The 18,912-nt window shown below is 42.5% G+C and overlaps 1 protein-coding gene and 1 pseudogene across 1 annotated transcript; one reads left to right on the forward strand and one right to left on the reverse strand.

Moving 5' to 3' along the window:
* The first annotated feature begins 794 nt into the window (after positions 1–794).
* ctsla (cathepsin La) lies at positions 795–4,810 on the forward strand. The gene is given in 8 exon segments (NM_001124305.1): positions 795–855; positions 1,769–1,907; positions 2,122–2,244; positions 2,681–2,833; positions 3,072–3,296; positions 3,620–3,788; positions 4,040–4,157; positions 4,392–4,810. Coding segments are annotated over 7 exon segments (1,017 nt in total). The 5' UTR covers positions 795–855; positions 1,769–1,778; the 3' UTR covers positions 4,492–4,810.
* Positions 4,811–14,244: 9,434 nt separating this feature from the next.
* On the reverse strand, positions 14,245–16,067 carry LOC110536797 (annotated as a pseudogene).
* Between the last annotated feature and the right edge of the window lie 2,845 nt (positions 16,068–18,912).

The following is an 18,912-nucleotide window of genomic DNA, read 5'->3' on the forward strand; positions in this document are numbered from 1 at the left end:
AATGATCCAATTCATATAATTATCAAGAGAACATCCCTGGTCATCACTACTGCCTCTGATCAGGCGGACTCACTTAACACAAATACTTTGTTTGTAAATTATGTTGGAGTGTGCCCCTGCTATCTGTCAATAAAAAAAGACATTTGAAATTATATATACTTAAGTACATTTGAGCAATTCCATGTACTTTTGATACATAAGTATATTTAAATCCAAATACTTTTACTCAAGTAGTATTTTACTGGGTGACTTTTACTAGTCATTTTCTATTAAGGTATCTTTACTTTTATTCAGGTATGACAATTGAGTACTTTTTCCACAAAAAAAAATGTTACAAAACATTTGTCTAGGGCCCAAGACTAACATTAAGGTGTGTCTCACGTGAGTGCGGTGTTATTGATCACATGACTACCATTTCTTCCTTAATGCATGTCGTCCTTGTGCTGTGAACATGTCTTGACTTTTTTTCTGACAATTTCTTTGTAATTTCTGTATCCATGGGAGAACTGTTACAAAGTAGCCTATCTGAAAAGTAAAGAAAGGTGAGGGAAAACGACTAACTGTTACTTTGTAACATGCCAGCAGTTCCGCTGCCGGATAAGACGGTCACGTGGGCAGGAATCACATGCTGGGATATTTACTCGGGGCGGGACCTGCGCTTTATAAAGTCCAATTTCAGGCAATCACAGACCCTCCTGTGTGACACACGGTCCCCCATTCAACCAATCACAGGCCCCTCCTACTGTACAAAAAAAAACTGTCTGTATAAAGTGGTGTGTCTACACTATTTATGTATTGATCGACACGCAACAGCAGGGACCTTCACACTTCTACTGCAAATTGACAATACATTAAGTAAGTATTTTTCTAGGGCTTGCGTTGTTTGTACAATATTAGGCCTGTCTATTTACGCCTGCTGCGTTAGGTAAGTCTACTTGGGTTATGGCCTTTACCCCGGGCATTTGCTCTGGTTTCTTATGTTTTTGATACCTGCTGTTACCTAACATTCCTTCGGCTAGTTTCGTGGATATCAACATTACAGTACTTGATATAATTTGAAAAGGTCTAGCAGTAAAAAGGTGTTTTTACAAAACGTATTTTTTTCCCTCCATGAGTCGAGTGCTTTTGTGTAGCGCTAGAGGGCTTTGTTTTGTTCTCACAAAGGGAACATAGTGTTCAAATGTATGTCGCGAATGTTATCGTTTTATAGGTTGCTATATATTATAGCGAACTGTTACATTTTTGGAAATGGTGATGTGGGAGATTCGATTTATTTTTCTATTTTCCTTGGGCTTTGTCCATGTTCAGAGAATGATTCAGCGGCTTTGGATCCGCCCGCATCTTGTGATCAGGATTCAAGCCAAACTAGGAAAAACAGGAATGATGCAACCAACCAAGTCCCACTTTGCGCATACTCCCTTTCAGTGTTAGCATACACAGCATTCTAACCAGAACGTCGGTTCAGACGGCTGCAGTCTGCCAGTTGCATAGACTTTAATTAAGGAAATTAGCTAGTTGGTTTATTATGAGTTGTTATGACTTCCGATTCAGGCATTATGCTCCACTGTCTTCCTCACAGAGTAGAATATATAGCCCTTGTTTTTCCTGTTCGGTTGGTTCTAGATAAACGTAACACACACACTTAACATGTCAGTCAACCAAGCTGCCTGTGGCAATAATCTGAAGGCAATAACAATCTATATATAAATGTAGCTTCTTCACACTGAAATACAAGGTTGACCGATAGCTCTTCTCGCTCCCTTCACAGCTGTTTGGCCATGACAGCACTGTACTTGGCAGTGTTGGTGCTCTGTGTGAGTGCTGTGTGTGCGGCTCCTAGGTTTGACTCTCAGTTGGAGGACCATTGGCACCTGTGGAAAAACTGGCACAGCAAGCACTACCATGAGGTGGGTGTTATTGAAGTACAAGTGGGGCACCATAGCGCCTCAAGGTCTTAGTGAGTCTCAAATTTAATTATTTGGTGCCTTGACAAGTGTACATTCCATGTAGGCCTGTATTATTGCAAAATGTAGTGACTTATTTTTCTTTGGATTTTGTTTGTAGTTCTGGGACTGTATGATTTGTATGTCCATTCTCTGACCAAGTACACTAATTTCTCAGAGTGAGGAGGGCTGGAGGAGGATGGTTTGGGAGAAAAACCTGAAGAAGATTGAGATTCACAACCTCGAACACACCATGGGAAAACACTCCTACCGTCTGGGCATGAACCACTTTGGTGACATGGTAAGAACAAGCTCCTTGCTGAGACATTTTACTGTGGGGCAGGAGATGCATGTCAGCTGCCTTGTCCCATAGTGTTTGCTGTAACTGAATAATTTTGTGGTCTATGACACATTACGGAATGAGGAAATGTTTCACAGGCACTATGAAAACATAGCCACAGGTGTCAGCGTTGAATACATTCCTGCTTTCATTGCCAGACTCACAGGTTAGGTTTCTTCCACTAGCACGTACTGAAGAAACAGGAACAGAATAGTGATCCTGAGAAGGGAACTGAAACTTACTCATCTTTATGCATAAGTTAAATTTTTTTTTTTTTTTTAAGTCCTTAGACATTGGAAACCCCTCAATGTTCTATTCAGATAGGAACTTTAAAAAGCACACCTGGCCAGGAATGACATGCATTTCAACATGCCCTTACTGATTCCTTCTTCCCTAGACCAATGAAGAGTTCAGGCAGACGATGAACGGCTACAAGCAGACGACTGAGAGGAAGTTCAAGGGCTCTCTGTTCATGGAACCCAACTACCTGCAGGCACCTAAAGCTGTTGACTGGAGGGAGAAGGGCTACGTCACTCCCGTCAAGGACCAGGTGAGACCTCAGTCACTCATGAGCCATGACTCATTCTTAACCATACACAGCTGTGTCACTGAATTAAACATGACTGAGGTTTGCAGTTAACCCATTCCAAGTTGCCACAAGTTGTGTACACAGGATTTTTATAGTTGCAGTAAATGCATTGCTTACACCCCTACTTCGCAATTGCTTAATTATTGTCACTTTCTTTGTTATACACATGCTGGCTATTCACAATCTCTGCCTCCCTCAGGGATCATGTGGGTCTTGCTGGGCGTTCAGCACCACCGGGGCCATGGAGGGCCAGCAGTTCAGGAAGACTGGCAAGCTGGTGTCTCTGAGTGAACAGAACCTGGTGGACTGCTCCAGACCGGAGGGCAACGAGGGCTGTAACGGTGGGCTCATGGACCAGGCCTTCCAGTACATCCAAGACAACGCCGGCCTGGACACAGAGGAGTCCTACCCCTACGTCGGCACTGTAAGACCCATTTCTGTTATTTTAGCCTGGTCTCATCTGTTCAAGCTGTATAACCAACTCCTATGGTTGTAGTCATGTTTGGCATGACAATAGGATTTGGCAAGACTGGGCCATAAATGTTTAGAAATCTGGATTTGTTGCGTGAGGTGCTGACAGAATTCCGTAAAATGAATGAAGGTTTCTGGTCTTTATTGCATTGAGATTTAGGCCATTTCAACCAGAATTGCTTGATTCATTGGCTAATTATTCATAAGTTATTTTAACGTTTATATATATATATACAAACTTTTTTTTTTTTACTATTGATCCTCTTATTCGCCCAGGATGAGGACCCTTGCCACTACAAGCCAGAGTTCAGTGCTGCCAACGAGACTGGCTTTGTGGACATCCCCAGTGGCAAGGAGCATGCTATGATGAAGGCTGTGGCTGCAGTCGGTCCTGTCTCTGTTGCCATCGATGCCGGCCACGAGTCCTTTCAGTTCTATGAGTCTGGTTAGTAGCAAAAAGGCAATGCAACATATGTTACATCAACTTCAACTTTATTTGGATTTATTTGAGCTTCACTGGTCCACTGTCCTGTTCATACTGTAGCTAATAATGGTTCTCTTTCAAAGCTATTAAGTAAAGTGTTGTCACTTTGCCTGCTAGCAGCTTTAGCATATATCAGATGGTTGTACAGCCATATGCTGAGGTAAACTTCTTTTTTTTTTTTTCAACTAATGTAACTAATGCCCTCCCTCTAGGGATCTACTATGAGAAGGAGTGCAGCAGTGAGGAGTTGGACCATGGTGTTCTAGTGGTGGGATATGGTTTTGAAGGAGAAGATGTGGATGGCAAGAAATACTGGATTGTCAAGAACAGGTACAGAGGTTCTTCCTGGGATGTTTTTGTTTGACCGTTTCCACCACCGGAATGGTTCACTTATTCGTCAGGGAATATACCTCTACAATACCATTGCCTTCATTTGAATATGGTGTTGGTCTGGTACTATGGTTTAAGTCATGAATTTCTCTAAAGTGGCAGTAAATCAAATTTTGTATAATTTTCCAACTAACTCTAACAGAGAAGCTAACGGATTGTTTGTATTTTCCTCAGCTGGAGTGAGAAATGGGGAGACAAAGGCTATATCTACATGGCCAAAGACAGGAAGAACCACTGTGGTATCGCCACGGCATCCAGCTACCCACTGGTCTAGTGTTTTAGAACCTGGATGTGTTCTAGACTTTTTTTTTTTTTTTTATGTTTGAAAAATGTTCATAAAGGGCAATGATGACTACAGTGCTGCCTTATTAAGTCTGTGAAAGGCACTAGTGAATCCTGCTGCATGGGTTTTAAAGACCGTTTTAGGGAATCTATGAAATTCTACCTAGTTTGTTTTTATACTTGATTTGATATATAGTTGAGTCAAGTAAATGTTACAGGTGTGACCTCTGTGTACATTCCTAGTTTACTGCTTTTACACCTGTTCTGTAAAAATGTTGTACATATGAGCAAAATAAACCTGTTTCTAAAATTGATTTGTTTACATGGCAAACTACAAAATTGCTAAGTCATCCTATCCAAACTGTGTAAAACTTTGCCAAGTGTTTCTGTGTCCTTTGGTCAATGCTGTCACTGTTTGCATTAGTAATTTAACTTGGCTTACTGCACACAGCTGTTCCGTATTGCCAGTATTAGAAGCCATATTGCCTGGTGGGTTCCAAAACAACTGGTTAAGTCTGGCCACAGATCCAGTAACTTTTATAGAAAAAGAACACTGGGGCTTTACTGGTAGTTTGTTAGTGACATTTGTGTGTACTGTATTGGGTATGTGTAGCTGCTCCCAATTTAAAGGGAATGCAGTTATTTCCCAGATAAAATGGTCTTAACCCCAAAAAATTATACTAACCCTATTTGTCATCTATCAGTGAGGCTGTACTCTTGGATTGGTGTGAGGAGCAATATTGCGTTTAGATTTGGCCATAAGCAAACAAAATGCAGGAAACCTCTGTTTTACCTAATTTCTACGAGCATGTCACCTGTGCAACTAGGTGAGGGAAAAAAAATCACTTTCTCTCACAGAAGCAAATCTGACCATAACTCTATTCTCCTGCTTACTAGCAAAAACTCAAACAGGAAGTACCAGTGACGTAGTCCGATGACGCAGATGCTAAACTACAGGACTGTTACGCTTGCACAGACAGGACTATGTTCCAGGATTCATCCGATCGGATTGAGGTCACCATTATCAATAAGCACATCGACAACTCGTCCCCACAGTGACCGTACGTACATATTCCAACCAGAAGCCATGAATTACAGGCAACAGACACACTGAACTAAAGGCTTGAGCTGACGCTTTCAAGGAATGGGACACTAATAAGAAATCCTGCTATGCCCTCCAACAAACCATCAAATAGGCAAAGCATCAATACAGGACTAAGATCGAATCCTACTACACCAGCTCTGACGCTTGACAGATGTGGCAGGGCTTGCAAACTATCAGAGTACAAAGGGAAACGCAGCCGCGAGCTGTCCAGTAACACAAGCCTACCAGACAAGTTAAATGCCTTCTATGCTCGCTTTGAGGCAAGCACCACTGAACCATGCATGAGAGCAACAACTGTTCCGATGACTGTGTGATCACGCTCTCCATTGCCTACGTAAGATCTTTAAATAGGTCAACATTCATGAGACAAATTACCAGAAAGCGTACACAGCATGTGCTGACCAGCTGGCAAGTGCCTTCCTTGACATTTTCAACCTCTCCCTGACCCAGTCTGTAATACAGGTTTCAAGCAGACCACCATAGTCCCTGTGCCCAAGAACGCCAAGCTAACCCCAGACACCCTGGACCCACTCCAACTCGCTTACCACCCCAACAGATCCACAGTTTACGCAATCTCTTTTGCACTCTACACTGCCCTTTCCCACCTGGACAAGAGGAACACCTATTTGAGAATGTTGTCCATGGCCTACAGCTCAGTCTCCAACCACTAGGCGAAAAGGGTCCATATCGGGATATCTTTACATGAAACATTTTTGATATTCTAAAGCCGGGGTCTCCAACAGGTCGATATATATGAGTATATGCAATTTTCACGTTCTATTGCAAACTGTCATAAACCTCACAAGAATCAGAGAACGCAAGCTCCCAGCTACTATCTAATCAACACAACATGAACATTATCCCATCCTTGGCTACTTTTGGCTTAGAAACTCAAACGATATCTGCCAATTAATTTCCAGCGTCTGTCTGTGTGGTGCGCCCGTTTGACTTTCACTCCGTGTGTAGCCAGTTGATGTGATAACCATCTTGTGGGTTGACAGAAATACTTTCCCCAACACCTTTCATAATTCAATTTTAACTGCAAAGTAGGCTTACCTGGGAGATTAGCCTTTATCATGAGTCATTATATATTTTGTATGTGTTATTTATTTGTAAACTTTGCCATGAAATGAGCAGCTGCAGTATAGAACCATCACTAGACCAGCAGTTAGAAGGCACATTCCTCACTCTTAGATGCACAATTAAAGGGCCAGATGCGCAATTAAAGGGGAATTACACTCAAAAATCTAAATGTGTTAGTTTTCTTCCAGTCCTAAAGCAAATGGTATTCTGATGTGATTTAAGCATTGACATGGCCTCAGAACATCCAATTTCCTTGTTTCTCTATGAGCAATTCTACATTTGAGGCTCCCGAGTGGTGCAGCGGTCTAAGGCACTGCATCTCAGTGCTAGAGGTGTCACTACAGACACCCTGGATTGAATCCAGGCTGTATCCCAACCGGCAGTGATTGGGAGTCCAATAGGGCGGCTCACAATTTCCCCAGCGTCGCCTGGGTTTGGGCTGTGTAGGCAGTCATTGTAAATAAGAATTTGTTCTTAACTGGACTTGCCTAGTTAAATAAAGGTTAAATAAAATAAGTTGTTTATTAACCATTGTTTTACCAGGTATTGACAGAAAACATAATGCACTGTTTTCTCTTGTACACTAAACACCCGGGGATGAGTTGCAGGGGAGAGAAGAATGTGCCCATTTGAAAGCTAGATTGTTTTCCCGTAACTCTCCACATTTTTTTTTTTTTTAAAGTAGCTCTCATGCTAGAAAAAGTAAATACAACATTTTGCGAGTTACTCATTTTTTTCTGCAATTATTCAGAATACAGACCATTTCCAATGCATGTTTTTCAGTTTTGTGGATCCAGATGTGTCTTTTAGACATATATGATTTTGGGAGTACTCCGAATATGGCCAGATATGGACTCATTCAATCGCCTGAGATATGCGACATCCTATTTTCTCTCTTCATGTTGACAAATACTGACTATACATAGCACATCTTTGTTTTCTCATCATATTTAAGATATGAAGCTATATTGATTCCAGATATGCTTCTCTTGGCTGAAGTCCATATCCGGATCTTGATATGCTTTTCATACACTGAAAATAAGTTTTCCGCACATGCTCAAAAATTTGACAAATATGAAATCCATCTTTTTCTTTCATGCAAAATCTTTGCATGAAAGAAAATTCTCTGGTCTGATGAAACCAAGATTGAACTCTTCGGCCTGAATGCCAAGTGTCACGTCTGGAGGAAACCTGGCACCATTCCTACGGTGATGCATGGTGGTGGCACCATAATGCTGTGGGGATGTTTTTCAGCGGCTGGGACTGGGAGACTAGTCAGGATCGAGGAAAAGGTGAACGGAGCAAAGTACAGAGAGATCCTTGATGAAAACCTGCTCCAAAGTGCTCAGGACCTCAGACTTGGGCGAAGGTTCACCTTCCAACAGGACAACGACCCTAAGCACACAGCCAAGACAACGCCGGAGTGTCTTCAGGACAAGTCTCTAAATGTCCTTGAGTGGCACAGTCAGAGCCCGGACTTTAACCCGATTGAACATGTCTGGAGAGACCTGAAAATAGCTGTGCAGCAACGCCCCCCATCCAACCTGACAGAGCTGGAGAAGATCTGCAGAGAAGAATGGGAGACACTCTCCAAACACAGGTGTGCCAAGCTTGTAGCGTAATACCCAAGAAGACTCGAGGCTGTAATCACTGCCAAAGGTGCTCAACAAAGTACTGAGTAAAGGGTCTGAATACTTATGTAAATGTTATGTTTCAGTTATTTGTTAATAAATGTGCAAAAATGTCAAACAAAATTGTTTTCTTTGTCATTATGGGGTGTTGTGTGTAGATTGATGAGAAAACACTGTATTTTCTCAGTACATACAATGCATATGCTCTTAACTGAGGTCCATATCAGGATCTTGATGTGCTAAATAAGGTCAATTTCTGATGCTTGTTTGAGCTTTGAGGACATGCTCAATAATTTGACAAATATTAAATTTAGGAATCACATATTTTCTGCTGTGGAGTTCCAACTGTCATTTCTGAATTTGGGCACCATAAATGAGTGTGTAAATGGTGTGTGATGGAACTGACAAATGGAGAAACAATGAATTGAGAAGATGTTCAGCAAATACCTCAAAAAAGTTTACTCCAAAGCAAGTAGCTAATTTGAGATGTTTTATTTATCTTATTAACTAGATTCAAGAATGTTTGCTAATTTGACTTGCAGCAAGTAGGGCTTGCTAGCTAGATAGGCTTGATGTTGGGGTATAAGCTAACTCGTAGACTTCGCTAGCTAACAAATAACAAAATTCCCTTCAGGTTTTCTTTTGTACCCCCTATCAAGCCTCAAGGTGACAGTTAACGTTGGGTCTGGACTGCGAGGAACCGCTGCTGACAACCAAATCTGCATCCATCGTCCATAACAAACAGGGCAGGCAGGGGTATTGAGGGTGTGCAATTTATTTTCTGTTAAATAAATAAAATAACATTTTCAAAAAGATTGGCCTATGTTGCATCTTTACAAAAAAACGTGTTGCGATTGGATTTGCTATGCTGCAGAAATAGCAAAGATGTGCTTTGGAAATAGCAACTTGGATTAAATAAAATGATGTTTGCCTTTCCATACCTTGTATAGCCTACTACTGAATGTGGTGCAAATGTATGCTTAGATACGTCACCTACATGTGAAGGAGATTGGTAAAGCATGGCACTTGCAATGCTAGGGTTGTGGGCTTAATTTACAGTACGAAAAAAAAGTATGAAAATACATGCACTCACTGCTGTAAGTCACTATGGATAAGAACGTCTGCTAAAATGTAAAATATCTCCCTGGACTCATATCATGTCAGGAAGATTTATGAGGTCTGGATTGGATGCATGTAGAAACTGTCCCATAATGGAGAAGCTCTTAGCTCCTTAAATGAAATTAAGGATATGGGGGTGTGTGCATAGTTCCCTCCTGTTCACCCACGACTCCAACATCTTTAAATTTGCCTACGAAACGACGGTGGTAGGCCTGATCACCAACGACGATGAGACAGCCTATTGGGAGAAGGTCAGAGACCTGGCAGTGTGGTGCCAGGACAACAACCTCTCCCTCAAAGTCAGCAAGACAAGGGAGCTGATCGTGGACTACAGGAAACGGAGGGCCGAATACACCCCCATTCACATCGACAAGGGTCGTTAGCTTATATTTCCTCGGGGTGTCCATATCACCTCTTCCCCCTCAGGAGGCTGAAAAGATTTGTCATGGGCCCTCAGATCCTCAAAAAGTTATACAACGGCACCATTGAGAGTATCTTGACTGGCTGTATAACGGCTTTGTATGGCAACTGCTCTGCGTCCGTCCGTAAGGTGCTACAGAGGGTAGTACGTACGGCCCAGTACATCACTAGGGCCGAGCTCCCTGCCATACAGAAGTTCTATACCAGACGCTGTCGGAAAAATTGTCAAAGACTCCAGCCACAGTCTGTTCTCTCTGTTCCCGGATGGTTGCAGTACTGGAGAGCCAAGTCTGGGACCAGAATGCTCCTGAACAGCCATAAGACTGCTGATCAGTTAATTAAACAGCTACCCGGACTTTCTGCTTTTCACCCCCTACAGACATTCAATCAATCACCCAACCAAACCAAATGCACATGTTACCTCAATCAATTACCCCAACTACCTCGTAACCCAGTACACTGACTCGGTACACCTTGTATATAGCCTGTATATAGCCTAGTTATTTTAAGGTTACAATTTTATTTGTATGTGTTTTTGGGAAAGGGCTCGTAAGTAAGCATTTAAAAAAATAATTGTTGTGTGCAACTGTGATTGGCAATTAAATGCAAGCTTCACAAAAAAAATACAATTGTTAACATTTCTATCCTGTCGATCTATGGGTAATAGGGCTGAAGTGTTCTGCTTAACCTGTTTCTTTTTCTAGCAGAAAACACCAGTTCACCTGTTTTTACACTATGAGTTGACTATTGAGTTAGATGTTCAATCATTTATTTTGAAATAAATATTTCAAAAGGAATAGTTTCACCATATTAAAATGAAAATTCAGTTCACATAACAGGGTTGACCTTAAAATGAGTGACAGACATTAATTAATCACTAATCATATTTAAAGAAATAATAATCTTCAAAAATGACTTTATCAATAACTAGGGCTTTACAATGATGGTGAAACAGGCTTTTAAAATTCAATATTGGTTCACAATTTCTACTTAAATTAAAATATAAACGGGACGAAAAAGGCACCCATTCCGTGGAAGAGCCAGCATGACTCGCTATGAAACACGGGCACTCAGGCAGACACAGACATACACTCCAAAAGACAGTGAGAAAGTTGTGAAAACAAAACGACAACAAACTTGCTGAGTTCCATTGTAGTTGACAAGAGCAAACAGATAAATCAGTTATATAACAGATACTGTATCCTCATAACTGTATAACTCAGACAGACACTGTATGTGGTTTGTTTTGTATTTATCACGTGGTAACTGATAGGATATTGTAACTCTGTATAGCTAAAGATACTCTCTGATATAGCTGTTGCTACATGGGATAAATGAGGTATAAACCAGTGCTTTAAGAAGTTTGAGAATGTATTCTAATTCATTTTGATAGGTTTGCTATTGTCAGGTGTGCTATTGTCAGCTGTCGCATTGTTTCAAGTAATGGCAATAGTACTTCCCTAACTGCTTACAAATTATGTTTGCAATGTCAATAGTATAGCTATCTATATTGAACAAAAATTTAAACCAAACATGTCAAGTGTTGGTCCCATATTTCATGAGATGAAATAAAATATCCCAGAAATGTTCCATACGCACGAAAAGCGTATTTCTCATTTGCCAAGATAATCCATCCACCTGACAGGTGTGGCATATCAAGAAGCTGATCAAACAGCATGATCATTACACAGGTCCACCATGTGCTGGGGACAATAAAAGGCTACTTTAAAATGTGCAGTTTTGTCACACAACAAAATGCGACAAATGTCTCAAGTTTTGGGTGAGCGTGCAATTGGCATGCCGACTGCAGGAATGTCCACCAGAGCTGTTGCCAGAGAGTTGAATGTTAATTTCTCTACCATAAGCCGCCTCCAACGTCGTTTTAGAGAATTTGGCAGTACGTCCAACCGGCCTCACAACCACACACCACATGTAACCACGCCAGCCCAGGACCTCCACATCCGGCTTCTTCACCTGCGGGATCGTCTGAGATCAGCCACCCGGACAGCTGATGAAACTGTGGGTTTGCACAATCAAAGAATTTCTGCACAAACGGTCTTAGGGAAACTCATCTGCGTGCTCCTCGTCCTGACCAGGGTCTTGACATGACTGCAGTTCGGCGTCATAACCTACTTCAGTGGGCAAATGCTCACCTTTGATGGCCACTGGCACACTGGAGAAGTGTGCTCTTCACAGATGAATCCCGGTTTCAACTGTAAAGGACAGATGGCAGACTATGGTATGGCCTTGTGTGGGCGAGTGGTTTGCTGATGTCAACATTGTGAACAGAGTGCCCCATGGTGGCAGTGGGGTTATGGTATAGGCAGGTAAAAGCTATGGAAAACAAACACAATTGCATTTTATTGATGGCAATTTGAACGCACAGAGATACCGTATGAGATCCTGAGGTGCATTGTCATGCCACAACCCCATGTCGCAAGGATCTGTACACAATTCATGTAAACTGAAAATGTCCCAGTTCTTCCATGGCCTGTATACTGACCAGGCATGTCACCCATTGAGCATGTTTGGGATGCTCTGTATCAATGTGTACGACACGTAAAGGTATCTGCCAATATTCAGAAATTTAGCACAGCCATTGAAGAGGAGTGGGACAACATTCACAGGCCACAATCAACAGTCTGATCAACTCTATGCGAAGAAGATGTGTCGTGCTGCATGAGGCAAATGGTGGTCACACCAGATACTGACTGGTTTCTGATCCACGCCCCTATTTTTTTTTAAAGGTATCTGTGACCAACAGCTGCATATCTGTATTCCCGATCATGTGAAATCCAGAGATTAGGGCAGGGATCATCAACTAGATTCAGCCGTGGGCCGATTTGTTCTTGAGCGGATGGTCGAGAGGCTGAAACTCCAAGTACAAATCATTTGTAGACTGCAAATTGACCACAAGAAGACAAAACAGATCATTTCAAACCTTGCTTACATTTATATACGATCACGTCTCTATTATGCGTGGGAATACTTGGGAAAATATTTATTCAATTAAAATCACTTGGAACTGATTTCCTGGTGTTTTTTCACTCTTTTATGTCCAACAACGGTGAAAAAAAAGAATTTCTTGTTTTGTTTTTTTTTGCTCAGAAAACTCTGCAGTGGTCGCTGGCACTGCCAAACTTTTTTTTGCTCAGAAAACTCTGCAGTGGTCGCTGGCACTGCCAAACTTTTTTTTGCTCAGAAAACTCTGCAGTGGTCGCTGGCACTGCCAAACTAGCCCACCGGCACTGCTGCAGAAAACCTTTGCTGTATGGGAGTCCCTAATGTGCGTTTGTATGCAATATTATACACTATCATTGATTTCATGTGAAATAGATGTCATTACAAACTGAGTGGCCTATTAAATGTATACTTTTTCCCACAGGTTACAAGAAGGTGCAACAAGTTCCCCGACGTCCCCAACTACTTCATTAATATTTGTTGAGAAATAATATGCCTCAAGTCATTTTCTCAAGACAAAGGTGATGGCTGGGTATGATTGTGCACATACGTAAATAAATATGTATGTTATTTTTGTTGTTGTCATTAGCCGAACAAACAGAGCTATTTTTGGATCTAGTGTTTTCCATGATGCAGTATAACATTCAGAAATGTGTATTGGTGGGGTCTTGAGACACATAGGAAAACCTATGTGAGAATGCTGTTCATCGACTACAGCTCAGCATTTAACACCATGGTACCCTCCAAACTCGTCATCAAGCTCGAGACCCAGGGTCTTGACCCCCGCCCTGTGCAACTGGGTACTGGACTTCCTGACCCAGGTGGTGAGGGTAGGTAACAACATCTCCACCCCACTGATCCTCAACACTGGGGCCCCACAAGGGTGTGTTCTGAGCCCTCTCCTGTACTCCATGTTCACCCACGACTGCATGGCCATGCACGCCTCCAACTCAATCATCAAGTTTGCAGACGACACTACAGTGGTAGGCTTGATTACCAACAACGACGAGACGGCCTACAGGGAGGAGGACTTCCTCGGCGTACACATCACGGACAAACTGAATTGGTCCACCCACACAGACAGCGTGGTGAAGAAGGCGCAGCAGCGCCTTATGACATATATACAAATATACAGTTGATTTGTATATGGTGTCTGTTTTGCCAACATTCCACCCCTTGAACTCTGTGTCATTGCAAAACAACATTGAAACATGACACAGAGTACAAGTAGTGGAACGTTAGCTAAACAGCCTGGTACCCAGCTAGGTGTATGAATGTTTTGGTGGGAAACGTATCTCTGCGTGCCTCCTTGGCTGTTGCTGATACTTTAGCATTGGCTCAGTTGTTCTCTTCTGGTGTTACTAGCAGAGATGGAAAAGGAAGTGACACATACAAATGTTTTCTGTGTCAATGGCGGTCAAATGAGCTAAGTAGACCAGACCCAGCTGCTATCGCATTGGTGTCTATGGGAGAGCCACCACCTTGAGTAGACCAGAACTGTCCACTGACAGCTTATGTAGCAGGAGAATGCTGCTGCACTGTATTTTGACCAGAGTGTATACCAGAGGCTGAGGAGAGGTAGCCACCAACACAAACACTCTCAGCAGCACCCCCCCCCACACACACACATTGGTGATGACGAAGGGACAAAACATGACCATGATCAGGAAGAAGACCATGACCAGAAGCTGGGATGCCTTCTGCCCTGCCAACCCCTCCTGTGTCACGGCTTAGTGAACGCCTGAAGAAGAGCAGGAGAGTGAGAACCCGAAGGAGGAAGCCCAGGGTCAGGGTGGCACTTAACTTGGGCCGGAACAACAGCTGGTCCAGGCAGATGGTAGCGTCAGTCTGCAGGGCGCTGATGGTGAGCAAGTAGCTTACCACCATTATGGTGAGGGGGACGAAGAAGGCCAAGAAGGAGCCCACCAGGACAAAACTGTCATCTGTCAGCAGGCATCTGCCATCTTTGAACACCTTGGTGTGGTCACACAGGCCTAGGACGAGGATGGGCATGAGAGACACAGAGAAGAGAGAGAGGTTCTTTTAGTGTGAGGTTTATGAGTATGTATTTGTGTGTATATGTGTGCATCACCTCTAAATGAATAATCTTGGTTATAAACAGATGTTTAAAGATGTAACAATTAGTCAGTGCATTGGAAATGTACATAATATGGTGCAAGAACCTATTGAGCCCAGAGTCATCACTTTCACCCTAGATTGCTGAAGGAGGACACAAATCCAGCGATGGCTTCCTACTTGTCAGGTCTCTCGTACTGGGCACACAGGGGTTCTGGGATGGCGAACTCACACACCACATACAGATAGGTGACCGCATTGAAGATGAAATCCAGCAGTCTATCTAGCCTGTAATGTTTGTGAAAAGGAATATTGTAGATTAAGTGGTAGTGGATTTTATTTGCTTTACTGTTCTGAGTTATGATGCTAAAGTATTCTATAGTGTCTTTTCTGGAGATGTGTAGTCTACAGGAAATATGCATATAAAAAAATCTCTGTTTATTGTTGGAATGTTTGTGTATCTGAATGATGATCAAACACTATAAAATATGATAATTACAGTACTTCCGTGCATCATGCAGCTTCCACCATATTGCCTAACATTTATAAACAATTTTCCTTCAAAATCATAAAAATAGCACAACACATATCTAGTATCATATAGCTATCATTACCATTTCTATGACTCAAAGGAGAAGACGTTTTACAGTCTTATTTAGATTGTTTATGCACCCGAAAGAGATGCATAGAAATCCAATTGTAAAACGTCTTCTCTTTTGAGTCATATTTGACTAAAAGCTAGATAGCTAAATTGACTAACTAGCTCAGTGAAAGCAAGGGTATGGAGGTTCATGTCGGAAATATAACGTTAGTTTATTGACAAATGTATTAACTAGCTAGCTAATAATCTCTACTATTCTATGTTAGCTACATACATTGTGATTCACGCTTGTTGTTGGGACTGTCAGTGACCAGTCAAGAGTTGGGAAGGCATCCGTGAGAAGCTTGACATACCCAATATTTTTTTTGCAGCAGGTTCTCAAAGCACTCTCCTGCAAAATGTGCTCTGCAAATGGCACTCCTTGTGATCAACTTGGGTGCATCCTGAGTTTGGGAAACCTATGTAACCCACAAGACATATTTTTTGGGGAAGATAAACTGTAAATTGCTTTTACAGACTAAGACACAGTAAAGATGAGCAATTCTCTTGCTTACCGATATGTAGTCTTGCATCAGGTCAGATACCCATGGTTCACTACAGCTGAGCCACAAAAGAATCAGCAGGCGGGTGGAATGAAAACATTCTTTCAACCCGTGGGTCGGCTTGTGGTTCAGAACAATTACATTGCGGGTCAGAAACATTTTTAATAAAGATACACTTTTTTAAAAGCCCAGGGGCTTGTTGTGTTGCATTGTGTTGTGTATTCCATTCTGTGAGCGTTGAGGCAGACATAAGGCTACCAGCCACGCACGCATCGAGTCCATTATTTGTGTAATGTCGTGTGTGTAGGTGGCAGGGAAGTCAGGCGCAGGAGAAACGAACTTGGCATAAATGGAGTCGTTTAATATACTTGACAAAACTCCATAGTCAAAAATACAAGCTAAAATAAAAGTGGGTACATGAACCCGTCGCGCACAAATACATAATACACGAATATACAAACAATCTCTGACAAGGACATGAGGGGAAACAGAGGGTTAAATAAACAACATGTAATGAATGGGATTGGAACCAGGTGTGACAGAAGACAAGACAACCAATGGAAAATGACAAATGGATCAATGATGGCTAGAAGGCCGGTGACGTCGACCGCCGAGCAACCCCCGAACAAGGAGAGGTATCGACTTCGGTAGAAGTCGTGACAATTTGTGTGGTGCTAAAACGTTCTATTTGTCTATGCGCTGAGTTTATGTTCACTCTCCCCAAATAAGAATATGACACATTGCCAAGTTTATTTTCCCTGCCACGTGAGAATACGACACACTTTCACTGGATAGCCAAGCTCAAACAAAAATTGCTAAAGTAGGCCTAACCGGAGAAACTATACGGATGTATCCCAACCAAAAACCATAGATTTCAGGCAATATCCGTGCTGACACACATCAACACCATCATCCCAGACACCCTGGACCCACTCCAATTTGATACCACCGCAATAGATCCACAGAAGACGCAATCTCAATTGCACTTCAGACTGTCTTCTCCCACCTGGACAACAGGCGAAATAACTACATGAGAATGCTATTCATAGACTATAGCTCAGCATTCATCACCATAGTGGACCCCAAGCTCATCACTAAGCTAAGGTCCCTGGGACTGAATACTTCCCTCTGCAACTGGATCCTGGGCTTCCTGACTGGCTAGCCCCAGGTGGTGAGGGTAGGCAAGGATACCTATGCCACGCTGACGCTCAACACGGGGGCCCCACAGGGGTGTGTGCTTAGTCCCCTCTTGTGCTCCCTGTTGACCCACGACTGAGCAGACACGCACGACTCCAACACATCATAAAGTTTGCTGATGACACGACGGTGGTAGGCCTGATCACACACACACACACACACACACACACACACACACACACACACACACACACACACACACACACACACACACACACACACACACACACACACACACACACACACACACACACACACACACACACACACACACACACACACATCATATGCTGCTGCTACTCTGTTCTTTATTTTAACTCTTATTATTATCTGTCTTGTTGCCTAGCCACTTTACCCTGCCTTTATGTACATATCTACCTCAAATACATCGTATCCCTGCACATTCATCTGGTGCTGATACTCCCTGTATATACTTTTAATGCTTGTGTATTTTATTCCTTGTGTTATTATTTGTATTTTGTATTATGTTTTAACTATCCATCGTTGGGAAGAGCTCATGAGCAAGCATTTTACGATAAAGTCTACACCTATTGTATTTGGCAAAAAAAATGATAAATGTTATGATAAGGGTATAGGTTACAGTATCATCGTGGAAACGTGCTGTGCGAGTGAAATCCCCAGTTTGTAACAACAACCATGCTGTAAATGGTTACACAGCCTGCACAAAGTGCAAGCAAACAAAGTGCAAGCAGGTAGACCTATTTATCAGTAAATGATTTCCTTAATTCAGGAATTCGTTCATTAGACCATATGCAGGCCATGTAAACTGGTGTGGCTTGTAAAAGTTTGAGTAGCATACTAAATAAATGTGGCCTATTTTTGCAGCCAATATTATATTCTGGGAATGGTTTATTTAAGTTTTAATTAGGCCTAAACTATTTGATTATCTAAATAATATTGAATGTAAAGGTATTGTTTTGTTATGTAAACTATACAGGCTTTCATTAGGTAAGAAGGCTAATTAGAAGGATATGTTTCTCAAAGCGATTTGAGTGACAGATCGCCGTCCCCTCTGACTTCAAAATGGCCCGAGTTGCTCCCCTCCTCAAGAAACCAACACTCGACTCATCTGACGTCAAAAACTACAGACCTGTGTATCCCTTCTTTGTTTTTATTTCCAAAACACTTGAGCGTGCTGTCTCTGATCAACTTTCTTGTTATCTCTCTCAGAACGATCTTCTTGACCCTAACCAGTCAGACTTCAAGACAGGTCACTCAACCGAGACTACTCTTTTCTGTGTCACAGAGGCTCTCCGCACTGCCAAAGCTGTCTCTCTCTCCTCTGTTCTCATCCTCCTAGATCTATCGCTGCCTTTGACACCGTGGACCACCAGATCCTCTTCTCCACCCTCTCAGGGCTGGGCGTCTAAGGCGCTGCACACTCTTGGATTGCATCCTACCCGACAGGCCGCTCCTACCAGGTGACATGGAGAGGATCTGTGTCTGCACCACGTACTCTCACTACCGGTGTCCCCCAGGGCTCGGTTCTAAGCCCTATCCTCTTCTCTCTAAACACCAAGTCCCTCGGCTCTGTCATATCCTCACGTCTCTCCTATCATTGCCATGCGGATGATACTCAACTACTTTTCTCCTTCCCCCTTCTGACACCCAGGTGGCGGCATGCATCTCTGTGTGCCTGGCAGATATCTCAGCTTGG

This window comes from Oncorhynchus mykiss, chromosome 12, assembly GCF_013265735.2.
Source record: "Oncorhynchus mykiss isolate Arlee chromosome 12, USDA_OmykA_1.1, whole genome shotgun sequence".
Taxonomy (NCBI): Eukaryota; Metazoa; Chordata; class Actinopteri; order Salmoniformes; family Salmonidae; genus Oncorhynchus; species Oncorhynchus mykiss.